This window comes from Salmo trutta, chromosome 13, assembly GCF_901001165.1.
Source record: "Salmo trutta chromosome 13, fSalTru1.1, whole genome shotgun sequence".
Classification (NCBI taxonomy): domain Eukaryota; kingdom Metazoa; phylum Chordata; class Actinopteri; order Salmoniformes; family Salmonidae; genus Salmo; species Salmo trutta.
In genome coordinates this window covers 10,455,943-10,470,150 of record NC_042969.1, presented here as the reverse complement: position 1 = coordinate 10,470,150, position 14,208 = coordinate 10,455,943, and the positions used below count along the sequence as shown (strand labels likewise).

General features: G+C 42.3%; 2 protein-coding genes across 3 annotated transcripts; one reads left to right on the top strand and one right to left on the bottom strand.

The window, feature by feature from the left end:
* Nucleotides 1-168: 168 nt before the first annotated feature.
* On the bottom strand, nt 169-7,493 carry LOC115205161 (nuclear cap-binding protein subunit 1). 2 transcript variants are annotated; one of them, XM_029770859.1, is made up of 22 exons: nt 7,281-7,493; nt 6,474-6,562; nt 6,225-6,325; nt 5,940-6,096; nt 5,687-5,794; nt 5,465-5,586; nt 5,214-5,283; nt 4,916-5,131; nt 4,699-4,796; nt 4,529-4,592; nt 4,323-4,433; nt 3,914-4,041; nt 3,728-3,802; nt 3,498-3,601; nt 2,968-3,090; nt 2,738-2,840; nt 2,435-2,528; nt 2,178-2,281; nt 1,866-1,983; nt 1,271-1,414; nt 947-1,060; nt 169-832 (listed from the first exon to the last, which is right to left on the bottom strand). In XM_029770859.1, the coding sequence occupies exons 1-22, from the start codon at nt 7,312-7,314 to the stop codon at nt 719-721; spliced, it is 2,391 nt and encodes a 796-aa protein (XP_029626719.1). In that variant the 5' UTR covers nt 7,315-7,493; the 3' UTR covers nt 169-718. The 2 variants fall into 2 exon arrangements, with proteins under 2 accessions (XP_029626719.1, XP_029626720.1); XM_029770860.1 differs by having other exon boundaries at nt 1,271-1,411.
* Nucleotides 7,494-7,502: 9 nt separating this feature from the next.
* On the top strand, nt 7,503-14,199 carry LOC115205163 (thiosulfate sulfurtransferase/rhodanese-like domain-containing protein 2). Its single transcript, XM_029770863.1, has 9 exons — nt 7,503-7,935; nt 8,541-8,812; nt 8,888-8,996; nt 9,079-9,201; nt 11,901-12,006; nt 12,126-12,241; nt 12,359-12,517; nt 12,638-12,776; nt 13,806-14,199. The coding sequence occupies exons 1-9, from the start codon at nt 7,798-7,800 to the stop codon at nt 14,030-14,032; spliced, it is 1,389 nt and encodes a 462-aa protein (XP_029626723.1). The 5' UTR covers nt 7,503-7,797; the 3' UTR covers nt 14,033-14,199.
* Nucleotides 14,200-14,208: the final 9 nt, after the last annotated feature.

Below are 14,208 nucleotides of genomic sequence, written 5' to 3'. Positions count from 1 at the left end.
AACTTAGTGAATAATTGTCAAGACTTTCATTTCTCTGGGATACTATTATGTACCGTTTACCACATGCATACACCCCGACCAAGATACAGGCAGCTGATAAAATGAGCCATTTATCTAACAGGTCTAAGTTAAAAAAAGAGAGAGACAGGGGTTTAAAAAAAAAAGGAAGCCATTTCAGTGCATTTATTTCATCACTGTTCCAAAGTGTTACAGTGACCAACAGAACTGCACACCCCTCAGTAGAGACACCAGGCAGATAAGACTACAGGAGTTTGAATCATTTCCCCAATTTCAATTCACATAAAATACATAAAAAAACTAGAACACTCTGGATTCAGGCTCGCCTGAGCAGAAGTGAAAGCCATCGTCTGCCTTTTGCCTAGTTGCAACCTCAGGTTTTTAAAAGAGCCACCTTAACAGGGCTACGAGTAACGTGGTAAAAATGAACAGCAAAATGAAGGGGGGAAAAAAAAAATAAACACACAAAGAAATGGCATAAGACCCGAGAGACAGATTCTAACATCTGTCAAATGTACTACTTCCCCAAATAAACAAATCCTCCTTCAAATATGGTCTCTTATAGTTAATACCGTCAATGGCACTCACACATACAAAGTACAAATTAAAAAAAGTCATGAGGACATCTTGATGCAAGTATGTGTGTGTGTGTGTGTATATAGAGTATGGCATATGTAATGGTGTGTGTGTGTGCAGGGTCTCAGAGCTGCAGGGCACAGAACTGCTGGTAAACAGCTAGGATGTGGTGGTCAAGCTCGGCGGTGAACAGCAGGTTCTCCAGGGTCCCCATGTACTGCTGGATGGTCACATGATGCTACAAAGAAAACACAAAAGAACCACATGAACATCAGTTGAACTTGAATAACATGGAATTGAACGGACAGGGCCCGTCAGACTGACGAACGGGGCGAGAAAGGGTAGCTAATACCATGAGGAAGATCTGCTGCAGCCTCTCGATGCAGTTCTTGTACCAGGGCGTGCTGAAGTCCACACTGCCTGTCTCGCAGCGCACCAGGTGCTCCGTCAGCATCATGATGAAGCGCTGCGGAGACAGAAGAGAGGGACAAGATTAGAAGGAGAAAAAAAGGATAAAATCAGGCTGGACTCATACAAAACACGTTGGAGTGACATCCTGTCTACTGTCCTCTTTCCTCAGCATCACTGAAAGCGCTGAACAGTTGAAAACAAAAACAGGAAACCATGTTGCCGACATAGTACATTTAACTTCAAAGATTTATTGCCCACGCACTACCTGGAAGATGACCAGGAAGAGGTTCTTCTGCTCACTCTGGGCCGACTCCACCTTCTCCTGCAGACGCTCGATCTGCTCCTCCAGCTGACCGTCCTCATCCTCACTGTTCTTCTCCATGTCCTCCTCATCGCCACTGTCCTTCTGCTGAGAGAGGGAGGGGAGACAAACACACAAGAGAGATTGAGGGAGAGAAAGAGTCACTTATTTGCATATTTGGCTCCTCTCATCCCTTTAAAAATGGCAGCAGCACTGACATCTACTGGTAATGTCTATTACCAGCAAACACAGACTAAACTAATTAAAATGTTTTAATATGATTGAAAGGGACAGTGTGTCCATTCAAGGCCAAATTAAATTTGTTGGGTTGATAATACTACATGTGATGCATGTTTAGAAAGCAAAACTAGTGCACGATCTAAAAGGACACTATATATAGACAAGGGAACATTCTACCTTGTGCAAACCTTGGAAGAGAAACTACTGGCACAATCAGTACAATATTCAGAGCAATGCTGTTGGTTGATTTGTGCATTTAAAGTCTATAAAGAGGCAGTGTTTACAGCAGCGGTTGCTAGGACACCCTCCTGCTGCCTACCTTCTTATGCTGTTGCCTCTCCAGCTTATCCTTGGCCTCCTCCAGCTCTTTCTGAATCTTCTGGACGTGTTTGTTCATCTTACGGATGGTGGAGTGCAGAATCTCCCACACGTAAAACCTGCCCGCCACAAGGCCGAAGAATGGAGTATCCATGAGTTCATTCATTTCAAAACAGTGGATTTTTTATACTGTAGTACATATTAGGATAATTAAACTATTGATCGCGATACTTGCATGATCTGATTTACAGCAAAGGAAGACACAGCAAACGTGCATGTGCGGGCGCACACACAGAGAGAGTTTAACGCCCACCTGGTAAATTCATGAGCCATGTTTGGGGAGAAGAGCCAGTTGGCTACGGCTGCACAGTCCACAATCTGTGTACGGATCAACTTGTCCACCAGCACAGAGATCATCTGCACAGACAGAGAAAGGTCAACCGCACAGTTTCACCACAGACTCACCTTTCTCCATACACCCTATGGTCATATCACAATTCAAAAAATCTATATTAACTCTGTGGAAATGAGGGTTCTAGTGTAGTGACGGAGGTGGGTGGTCGGTCTCACTTGTGGGTGGTTCCTCCAGACCTCGTAGACCACCCGGAGGATGTGCAGCTTGCCCTCGTCACAGTCCGTCAGGACCTTGAGAATCTCATGGAACCTGGCAGATGGAAACAGGACACTTTAGGCGTTGTACACACAGACAACATACGCAAAAATCAACAGACAACGGATTCCCACCGTTTATTCAACTGCCTGGTATCATAGCGATGCTACACTAAGCCTCAGGACTGAACAATGCCACCCTTTTCTGTGGCACAGAAAAGGGCACAGAAAGGGAGGGTGTGGGTCGGCATAACAGGCACTCACTTGGCCAGGGCACTGAAGGAGTGGCTGAAGGACTTGGCAGCCAGATGGAGAAGGGTCTGCAGGAACACTTCTATCTTTAGGGGATTGAAGCCCTCGCCCTCATCTGGAAACAGACAAAGGAGGAGCGAGTGAGAAATGAGCAGAACATATCCCTATGGTGTACAGTACTGTAATGAGTGTATGTAGGATATAGGAACACTGACAAGGTGAGTGCTTTGGGGCTAACTGACCGTCATCATCTTCCTGGTTGGGGTTTGGCACGTCTTTGAGCACGGTGAGGATCTCCTCGTTGGAGGCCCGGTTCTTGATGGCGTTGCCCACCGTTATGGCCACGGCATAGCCTGGCAGCGCATCTGGATAAAGGCAGAGGTGTCGTGTTGTATTTCTGATGGCGCTTTTACGTCAAGAGTTCAACAGTAAGAAAAAGGAAAACTGCACACCGTATTTACTTAGATTACACTGAGTGAACTACTTTCCTGTTACAGGCTAATTACATCTGTTCCATTACAGTTTCACTGGAATAACAACACTAATGTGAAGTGTTACCCCTGGGGTTTATTTGAGCTTTACCCTCAAAAGGCTGCCACTTGTGATCACACTCTTACAATCCAACAGAAAAAAATAAATAAATGGCAGACCAATTACGAGCACATTAGAGTCATCTTAGTCCCCAGGCTATGATGCGCCAACAGAGAGAAGTTTACAGAAATACATTCAGGAATACATAAAAGAATGGCCCCTGGTGAGGCAGTGTACTTACTGTTGGCCTCATCTTGGTATTTGTAAAAGAAGATGGGGTCGGCTGGGATGAGGGCTGAGAAAGTGGGCGGGACAATGTCCACTATTCGCTGATGATAGGAGAGCCTGGAGGTCCAGGACAAAAGTCGATTGGTCAATTTACAGGGACAGACTCTATAACACATCCCTCCCCATGTATGATTTAAAACAAGCTGGGTGCAACACAGTATTAGTGGATCTGAATGGAAATACCTCATGCATTTCTCCAGAACCTCCTTGACAAACTTGGGCTTGGGCTTGTCTGCATCCAGCGCTAAACAGTCCGTCCTTTGGAGAAGAACATTTATTTTTTCTAAATAGTAAATCAGTATTTCATATAATAAGTAGGGGTTCCAACAAAATAAAATGAAAAGTTGTGTGAAAGACAGCTGATCTTACCAGTCGTCCCAGCTCCATCGGAACTGAAAGTTGCTCAAATGGTGGGAGAACCAGTTGAGGAGTCGGTCTATGCAAGTAGTGTTCATAGTGTCCAGTCTCATGTACATCATCTCTGTGGCTTGGGCCAACTGGGAGGAGGCTGTTAAGGGGTTAACGCTCACTGTTGATGTAAAACAAGTATCCAAGCCTGACAAAAAATGACTTGTGGTCGATCTGTTGATTAAAAAAAAAGTAGGATCTTTCCCATGCCATTTTGTGTACCTTGGTTTCACCCTATATTCTCAGATTATGCATAGGAGAAAAATGTTTTTCTAAAGTATTCAAACAAGCATTTCTGTGATGGACCACCCATTCAGTGTGCCCTTCACTAGACTGTGATGGGTAGTCCCAGTAGTGGGAAGAAGGATACAACTTGAGGCAGGGAGCCTGGCTGCAGCTTGCAGAGCTCGATGAGCAGTGTGGTGTACATGACGTCGATGTGGGGGGGACAGGGCAGCTGGAAGAGCTCTCCAAAGATCACCTGGCAGAAGATAGGGAAAGAGGAAGCGAAGCGTCGACTTCGGTCATGTCCTCATATTGATATGAAACCTTGATATGAAGCAGTAATGGGCTTACCTCCACAATGTGATAGTTGAGTGGGATCTTATTTTTTCCTGGATAGCTGAGCAACTGCGCAGCACTGAAAACAAATAAGAAGTTGTTCGCTCAATTACGAGTCAGAAATGACTTCAGTCGCACAACAAGAGGACACATAAACAAGTCAATTACAAAGTTCAGCAGCTCACCAGGTCTTCCTCTCTTTCCAGTGGGATTTGATGATGTTGTGAAGGTTATCCTCAATCACAAACCTCTCCACAGAGTGGCTGCCTGGCATGACGGGACCCTGTGGTCAGGGAGAGAGAAAGACTAGTCGGAGCATTCCAAAAATGCCACCCCATTCCCAAACGTTCCTCTTTCTATGCACTCTCTGACTGGTCTGAGCGAGGGAGTACTACACAGTACCTCGGGGGCATCGGTGTAGTCGAACATGCGGAAGATGACGCGGGGCATGGGGTACTGGCAGTCGGGCATGTGGGCAGGCGGGGTGAAGGGCGGCAGGTTGTGCTGCAGGGCCTCACACAGCACGCTGTCAAAGGCGATGTACGGCCGCAGGATGTGGCGCTCCTGCCAGCGGTCCTTCTTCAGCTTCTGGATCTGAGCCCACAGGCAGTCCAGGTACTGAGGGCGAGCGAGGAAGACGCGATGGTTATGATGGTTATGACAGAGGATTAACATATATGAACACATATCTCTTACTTACCTCCTCTTGTGGGTGTGGCTTCTCTGCTGTCCAAACCTGAAGCATGGGGACATGAGTCTTTAGTCGCCTCCTAAAAAAAACATAGATTGGTGTCACCATGACGTCTCACCACTATTGAGTGCAGTTGACAAAGGAGTCTCCCTCAAAATACTCATGAATTTCAGTTGCATTACATCATGCACAGTTCCTCAACTAGGAAAGAGCCAGAAAGACATGTTAATACCAAACTAAGAGGGGGAAAAAAAGCATACTTGAGGTAACCGTCAATCTGGTTTAGGAGCCTGTCCATCTCCACATCCTTCTTCTCATAGAGTTCCTTCCCAACCCAGGGGAGACTGGAGAGTACAACATAGACAAACCAGTCCGAGCGCACCTGGGAAGAGGGAAAACAGTCAAAATGTACCAATACTAAAACTAAACTGTATATACTTGCATACAATTCAAGGGTTTAAAATGCATCAATAAGATGTTACCTGCGGCACATCTTCCTCCTGAGTGACACTAACAAAGTTCTCAAACATGGCCACCATGGAGGGGGCAGCGATCACGTGGCAGTTCACCAGGTCACAGAGGAAGCGCACCTGGAAAAAAAGAGGGAAGCCAGGGTGTTGGAAACCATTGTTTAGCATAACGTTAAACATGATTGTAATTCATCTGTAATTACTTTGAAAGAACATTGCCTTGGTGAGCCTGTGGACTAATTATTTTATGGCACCAAACACTTACTAGGTAAAGCGCTTCGGTGTACAGGTTGGCCTTCAAGGTCTCTTTGAGTTGTCGGATCATGGCCTCCACAAACTCCCCTCCAAAGTTGTAGTTCCTGGCATTGAGAAGGCCCACTAATGTTGTGTACACGGTCAGCTTCTCGGGTAGAAGTCGAGCCCTGTCAAAACCAGACACACAATTACAGTACCAGTCAAAAAAGTTTGGACACACCTACTCATTCCATGGTTTTTCTTTATTTTTACTAAAAGTCCTTCAAATGTATAAGAATAACTTCCAATAGCTTACACAGCACACAAAATGCGGAGGATTTTGTTTTTGTAGTTGGGGAGGTCGGCTTCCAAGACACCTGCAAGACCTTCCAAATTGCTTTCCAGGGAAGAGGTACTCTGCAAATGAAGAAATTGTTGTAGGGCAACATATCTGGTGATTTCTGGGGTCAAATCAGGCAACAACAAAAAAGCATAGTGAGTGAGAAAATACACACATGGGTATCATGCAGAAAACATCCCCACACTTACTGCAAAGCCCTATTACCTTTTCTCCCACTCGACATATCAGTGATTCCAGGCGATCCTCAATCTCAATGGGCTCAGACGTTCTCCTTCTTTTGTGAGACTGGCCGCCTTGAAATCAGACACATACAGGACGGATGATGGGGAGATGGAACATATACAGTCTGAGATAAAGCCTTCCTTCAATGTAGTATTTTGTGCTAGCTCAAATATGCTTAGCTCTAAAAACGTTATCCTTCAGTAGTGTAACAAGTTACTAGCTAGTTAATTTCACTAATCATTATTTTGAACATCCGCTGTCTGTGGGGTAGCATTGCCAGCTAGCGAGATTTACAACTTTTTGGCATCACTGGTTGCCGCCCCCAAGGTCTGAAATAATATTAACAGTTGTTAACAAGAGAATAACGTTAGCTATATATCACAGTATATGTTGGTCAAATGTTTAACGTTATGGTAGGATAAAGAAGTGTTTTTGCTTTATGTGATGGGGAACGAAAGGTAGTTTGCTAGGCAATTTCTAGTCAACAGGCTAAACGCAAGGACTATGCTAATCCATCAGGCTAACTAGCTAGCCAATCATGGGGTGCTGGAAAACTGCCAATGACTTGCGAAATACTTGTTTTAAAGTGTCACATACAAGTATGAACCGATACAGTCATCGTTAGCTAATTGAAATGACTAGCTATAATGATTTAGTTAGCAATCAAGGTGGTTAGCTAGCTATTTGGCTAGCATGCACACATTGACAATCAGAGCGAGCAGCATCAACTCTCGCGGGCTTCAGCTAAACGTTATACCGTTAGCCACGAAGTAACTAGCGACAGCTTACCATCATCTCCGTCACTGTGCCGTCTTCTCGACATTTTATTGTTGACACCGTTGGATTAATAATTGTGTGCTGCTTCTTTTTGAATATGGCAACAATATTTTTCGAAATAAGTAACCGAGTTATAAAGATTAGATTTTTTCAATGGTCGGGAAAATAATAGCGGTCAGATTCAAGTCAGGCACATCCGGAGTGGAGGTTAACCAGAAGTACTTGGTTGTGTACTTTATTTGTCTTCCGAATTTCTTGTATTTGGTTCCGTATTTGTCATCACCGGTGTGTCTTAACGTAAGTTAGCTAGCTAGTACTGTTACTTTATAGCTACATTTTGTTGGTTTTGATGATAAACTCGGGTACAAAGGTTATTTGCTTGTTTTGCTTCGTTTAATGTTTTAATTGCTGACATAAGTAAAAGAAGGCATGGGGGCTAGCTTCAACTGTATGCTAGGTAACATTATCGTTACTTAGCAAATAACGTTATCACTCTAGAAAAGGTCTAGCCACAGAAAGAAGAGGGGACATGATGACAACCGATGATATGGCTTGCAATGAGTTAATTAACATAGATGTTGACACCCTTGCCCCCCATGATTTTAAACAAGAAAAACTCAAACTTTCTGCAACTCTACGAAAGTACTACTCGTTCTGTAAGAGGAGGGTGAGTGTATATATATTTTTTTATTTCACCTTTATTTAACCATGTAGGCTAATTGAGAACAAGTTCTCATTTACAACTGCGACCTTGCCAAGATAAAGCAAAGCAGCGCGACACAAACAACAACACAGAGTTACACATGGACTAAACAAGCGTACAGTCAATAACACAATATAACAAAAATTAAGTCTATATACAGTGTGTGCAAATTGCGTGAGGAGGTAGGCAATAAATAGGCCATAGTAGCGAAGTAATTACAGTCTAGCAAATTAACACTGGAGTGATAGATGAGCAGATGATGATGTGCAAGTAGAAATACTGGTGTGCAAAAGAGCAGAAAAGTAAATAAAAACAATATGGGGATGAGGTAGGTAGATTAGGTGGGCTATTTACAGATGGGCTATGCACAGCTGCAGTGCTCAGATAGCTGATGTTTAAAGTTAGTGAGGGAAATAAGTCTCCAGCTTCAGCGATGTTTTTTTTTTTTTTGCTATTCGTTCCAGTCATTGGCAGCAGAGCACTGGAGTGTAACAAACGGTCTATTTTATTGGCTTGCTAAAGTGCTGGTTATTGTATGTCATAATGGAAACGTATCTCTAATCTTGCAGACATTTGGAACATTTGTGGCATCCAAAAGAGCTTCAATAACAGTTTGGAATTGCTGTGGCCAGACCTTCAAGGAACTTTCTTCCATCCACAAACATGTGGCAAGGACTCATGACACTGACATTCACCAGCTTACCCAGTCCACATTTGAGGTTTTACTGAGCCAGATTGAGAAAGAAGCCACTTCACAACAACAATCAACAGAGAAAGAGCCCGTGGACATTTCCTCCTGGATACCTGACACCAGTCACATCACTGGTGACCAGCTACACAAGTATGGGAGTTATTACATTAGACTGTATGGTACTCTATGAAATCAATAGCTTCTCATGCTCTGTTTCTTGTAAAGTGGCCCAGGCGAGGTTCTTCTGCTCTACTGCTACTGTCAGCTGGCAGATCCACAGCTCATCTGTGCTTGGCAAAAGGCCCTTTGTGAAAAACTCCAGTTAACTGGCAAGGTAACAGAATTACAGAATCTTGGCTTATAAACTGATGATGATGTATATATTTTTACATTCAGTTATCATACAATTTCTACAGGTGAGGGTGGCAACTGAGGGGATCAATGGAACAGTTGGAGGCACAAAAGTGGCGACTGGCTTGTACATCAAGGCAATGTGCTCCCATCCAATCTTCAATATAATGAAAAAAGAAGACTTTAAGGTAAAACAGAAAGGCTTCAGTTTGGGGCAATTCTATTGCCCAAATTTATGAGAAAATCAGGATGAAAGGGGCCATTTTTAGGCCCATTTTAGACCTTTACATGCCTCCTGTGAGACCCTATGATCCGTGAGACGTACATGATACAGACATCTTGGTGTCATTTTACCAGTGTAGTGGAGGGTATACGCTGTATACCCACTTGTTTTTCAGTGGGCATTGTATATACTCACGTCTTAATCCCTACGATGCGTATCAAAGTAGTGTAGTGGAGGTATACACCGTATCAAGGCTGATGGAACCGATCAGAATGTTTAGCTTAATCTTGAACTAGTATTATTTCTTCACATTTTAGGCGCAGCAATGTGCATATGGTGCGAATGTTCAAAAATGCAATTTGTGGGTAAACACCGTTATACAATGCACATGGACAGAGATGGCCATTTCCTTTAGAAATGTAGAAAAGATGCAACAACTATCATGGGTTGATAATGCCTTTAACTGCTAGACAATGAAAAAAACTTGAAAGAACCAATAGAACAGGAAAGGAAGTCATTATAAAATAATTACCTCTACGTTTCTATGGTGGGATTTTGTCTATAAGCTATACTGAACAAAAATATAAACGCAACAATTACAGTTCATATAAAGAAATCAGTTCATTTTAAATAAATAAATTAGGCCCTAATCTATGGATTTCACATGACTGGGTCGGGGTGCAGCCGTGGGTGGGCCTGCGAGGGCATAGGCCCACCCACTTGGGAGCCAGGCAAACCCAATGGGGAGCCAGGCTCAGCCAATAAGAATGAGTTTTTGCCCACAAAAGGGAATTATTACAGACGTAAATACTCCTCAGCACCCCCCATCCCTCTGACGATCCAGCAGGTGAAGAAGCCGGATGTGGAGGTTCTGGGTTGGACATACTACCACATTTTAAAAAATGACGTTGGAGGCGGCTTATGGTAGCGAAATGAACATTCAATTCTTTGGCAACAGCTCTGGTGGACATGCCAATTGCATGCTCCTCAAAACTTGAGACATCTGTGGTATTGTGTTGTGTGACAACTGCACATTTTAGTGGCCTCTTATTGTCCCCAGTACAAGGTGCACCTGTGTAATGATCATGCTGTTTAATCAGCGTTTTGATATGCCACACCTGTCAGGTGGATGGTTTATCTTGACAAAGGGTAAAATGCTCACTAACAGGGATGTAAACAAATTATACACAACATTTTAGAGAAATAAGATTTTTGTGCGTATGGAACATTTCTGTGATCTTTTATTTCAGCTCATGAAACATGGGACCAGCACTTTATATGTTGCGTTTTATATTTTTTCTAAGTATTCTTTGAAGCAAGGCAAGACATGCCTCAATATATGAAGTAAATGTCCAGTTTTAAACAATTAAAGAACAGGAACAATATAGCGACACCAACAATAGGCCTAACCATTGTCTTGTAGATGGAAAAGCTTTCCAAGAATGTTCTCAATTAAATGTTAACTAGCTACAAAGTAGCCTATGCCTACCTGGCAGAATCAATCCAGTGGCTGTTTGTTTTGCAAACTGCAACTCGTGCTACAGAAACACATCTAACCAAACCACAGTGCTAGGTGCCTGTGCGCTTGAATTAAAGGGTAACTACATTCGAAAAAACAAAAGTCTTAGATTTTTCCCAAACCTCAAAAGTGGTCTCCTGATGTGGTTAAAGCATTGTTATGGACTTAGAACATCTTTTTTTTTTTTTTTTTTTTTTTTACAGTGAAAATCTGAAACCTATTAATTTCGACAGTTGATTGCCTAATTTGTGTTTCAATAGTTGGTCTATTATTAGCCTACTGCACAGTACAGCTTGGGTTGGCCTGACTGTGAAAGACCAATATGGGATTTATCACGTTAGGTTGTTGTGCGTGTCACTGTTTGTCATAGAATTTTTCACACGAGGTGCCTTTCCTTTGCCGGGCAGGCTGTCTGGGAAATGTTTTGAAAAATGTGAGTATTCCCACTTCTCCAGGCACCACTACACCATTGCATTTTACTCCTTTTATAGTGTGATCTCAACTATGGAGTATATCAAGATCCGGAAAAAAATAAATAAATCACATTCATTTATTCAACATTACAAATATTAATATCTCAAAAGTACCCTTTTTGATTTTGCTTATTTAAAAAAAAAATGGTTTACATATTGTTTGGAACGATATACTCTTCAAACACGTCAAATTTCCAGAATGGGTTCTCTGGTTCTTTAATATTTGATCCATTTAATGCTTAGAAATTGACATGAATGAAATCAAAAAGGGTACTTTTGAGAAATTATAATTTATATTGAATATTTTTATTAAATGTTGAATAAATGAATGTAAAAAATGTGTATTTCTGAATCTAGACAGACTCCATTTGTTAGGAGTATAATGACACCAAGATGTTGTCTGTATCATGTACATTTCACAGATCATAGGGTCTTACAGGAGGCATGTATAGGTCTAAAAAGGGCCTTAAATGGCAATTTTCATCATGACTTTCTCAAACTGTTTGTGATTCAATTGTAAAAAGCATGTCAAACTTTCTTTATCCCAATGAAGTTATTATGTGAAAATTGCTAAAACAATCTGAGAAACCTAAAATATTTTCGGGCTGTACTGGCGTGGAATCGACCAAGTGTTGTTTTCAGTGCTCAATATGTCGTTCTGTGTCTCCTTAGACCAGCAATGGGGGCGCAGAGTGTTTTTGTAACCTGAGGGTTGGAGTCTACAAGGAAATAGTGCCAATGGGAGTGGACCCTGATGCCCTCTCCTACAGTCTAGCAGGTAAACAAAATGTGTGTCTCGTGTACATCTGCGTTGTATATGCTATTTAACATGATGGAACCAGTAAGTGGTTATGGTTGAATATGGCCCTGAGTTAAGCATCTGATTTTACCACTTAGGTACTCACTTGGAACCTGAAGAATTCCACAAAGAAGTGGAGGCTCTTTTGTCAAAAGGTGACTCTTGCAATGATACAATACTGCTGGACTGCCGGAACTTCTACGAGAGTAGAATTGTAAGTATTGCTTTTAACTGCATATGTTTGTATCCCACTTTGTTCTTTATGACATTTTTTTATTTATCATATAGGGTAATAAAAATAATGGCAGGTTAAATATGTTTTTGTTTTCAGGGCCAGTTCAGCCAGTGTTTGGCCCCTAACATCCGAAAATTCAGTTACTTCCCCGATTACGTTGACCAGAACCTTGACCTCTTTCGAGACAAGAAGGTCCTTATGTACTGTACCGGCGGCATTCGCTGTGAACGCGGCTCAGCCTATCTCCGCTCAAAAGTAAGCCTACCTTTCAGGTTTTGCACAGTGACAGTATATCATTGGAACATTTCAAACACACTTCATCCAACCAAAAAGCGAAACCTAAACAAACAGTGTTTGTTTCTTTCCTACTTCCAGCATGTGTGTAAAGAAGTTTATCAGCTGAAAGGTGGCATTCATAAGTACCTGGAACAATTCCCTGAGGGCTTCTATCGCGGCAAACTGTTTGTGTTTGACGAGCGCTTTGCAATCTCCTCCAACAGTGACATCATCTCAGGTCTGTATTAACTGTGAATTTCCCTTTAAGACTTTATGATCATCACAATGTTTTTTTTTTTATGTAAGCAGTAGCAAACCCAGCATGCCAACATATGGTTCACCATTCCTGTTAGAACGAGAGACCAGGGCCCAGTTTCCTGAAAGTGATGGAATTTAGGCTTACGAGTGTTTCAACGACACATCTTTCCTATAACACCCGAAGATGTAACATGCGTTTCCTAAAACACCATGCAGAGAGAACGTTTGCTAAGTGTGTCGTTGAGGCATGTGTCGATACTGATAGGATCGAAAGAAAGGAAGCACTGCTCTAGGATCAGCGTTCTCCCTTTCCAATCTTACCTTAACATTAGAATTATTCCACTATACTTATGACGAATTAGCTCCTAGAGCAATATTATCACCTATGGCTACAAATATTGAGCCGGCTAATTCTAATGCTTACGCTATAATAATGCACTAAATCAAGATTTGGCACATAATTGCTCACATGTTACACATTAAATATATTGAGGCAAAAAATCAGACGGTAGGCCACAAATTGCTAAATAAAACTCAATTTAATGAACATGAAATGTATTTTATAATAATTCTATATATAGGCCTATGTAGCCTAGACTGTATTTATATTTTAATACAGTCATCTCGGTTTTCACTTGAAGCCTCTATATCCTTCTTTTGTTATGCAAAGAAATAGTCAACTTTGTATTTGTAGTCGCGGTCACATTTGTTCTGAAGTTATTGGCTGTCACAGAAAGACAGATGAACATCTTGATTTTGTGTTTAGTAGAGATTTCTGTGTTTAAAGTGATGTGGAAACGCAAAAAAGCATGTAATGACGTACTTAACGGTTCTATGAGTGGTCTGAGGCAGTCATTTAAATAACAAGCTTTTTCAAGAGCAACTTTAATAACGATGGTTTTGGGAAACGGCTCCTACGAAGGTTTTAAACGATGAATGCAGCCTTAAGATGCTTTTGGGAAACCAGGCCCTGTTCATCAACATTCCTCTCCCCTTCCTCTGTGTGCAGAGTGTAGGTACTGCAATTCTCCGTGGGACCAGTACCAGCTATGCTCCACCCACTTCTGCTGCCAGCTTGTCCTTTCCTGCTCTGCCTGCAGACAGGGGGGCCACACCGCCTGCTGCCCCATCTGCCAGACCAAGGGCAAGGGAGAAGAGCCCTCCGCCACACCTCCACAGAGAGAGGAGTGTGAGTGCACAGCCATGCGGCCCAGGATCCCCCAGGATGCATTGTGATGTGACATAACCAGTTTAAAAAAGTTCAACAGAGCTAAGCAGAGACCTTACAAGGAGCTTAACCCATGCATGTATTTTAAATGGTCAATCCTTATTCAATAGACTCAAATGTGATTGTGGTGACAATCGGCTTGTGCCTATTTTAATTAAAGAAATCCTCCTCAACAGATCTGTTA

What these genes read in the sequence shown, in the direction of transcription:
- LOC115205163 (XM_029770863.1), top strand. Translation starts at nt 7,798, where the DNA reads ATGATGACAACCGATGATATGGCTTGCAATGAGTTAATTAACATAGAT. An exon ending in TGAAAAAAGAAGACTTTAAG is followed by an intron (nt 9,202 to 11,900) that starts GTAAAACAGAAA and finishes GTGTCTCCTTAG; the next exon opens with ACCAGCAATGGGGGCGCAGA. An exon ending in CAACAGTGACATCATCTCAG is followed by an intron (nt 12,777 to 13,805) that starts GTCTGTATTAAC and finishes CTCTGTGTGCAG; the next exon opens with AGTGTAGGTACTGCAATTCT.
- LOC115205161 (XM_029770859.1), bottom strand. Translation starts at nt 7,314, where the DNA reads ATGTCGAGAAGACGGCACAGTGACGGAGATGATG. An exon ending in TCTGGAGGAACCACCCACAA is followed by an intron (nt 2,282 to 2,434) that starts GTGAGACCGACC and finishes CTGTCTGTGCAG; the next exon opens with ATGATCTCTGTGCTGGTGGA. An exon ending in ATGGCTCATGAATTTACCAG is followed by an intron (nt 1,984 to 2,177) that starts GTGGGCGTTAAA and finishes TGTGGCGGGCAG; the next exon opens with GTTTTACGTGTGGGAGATTC.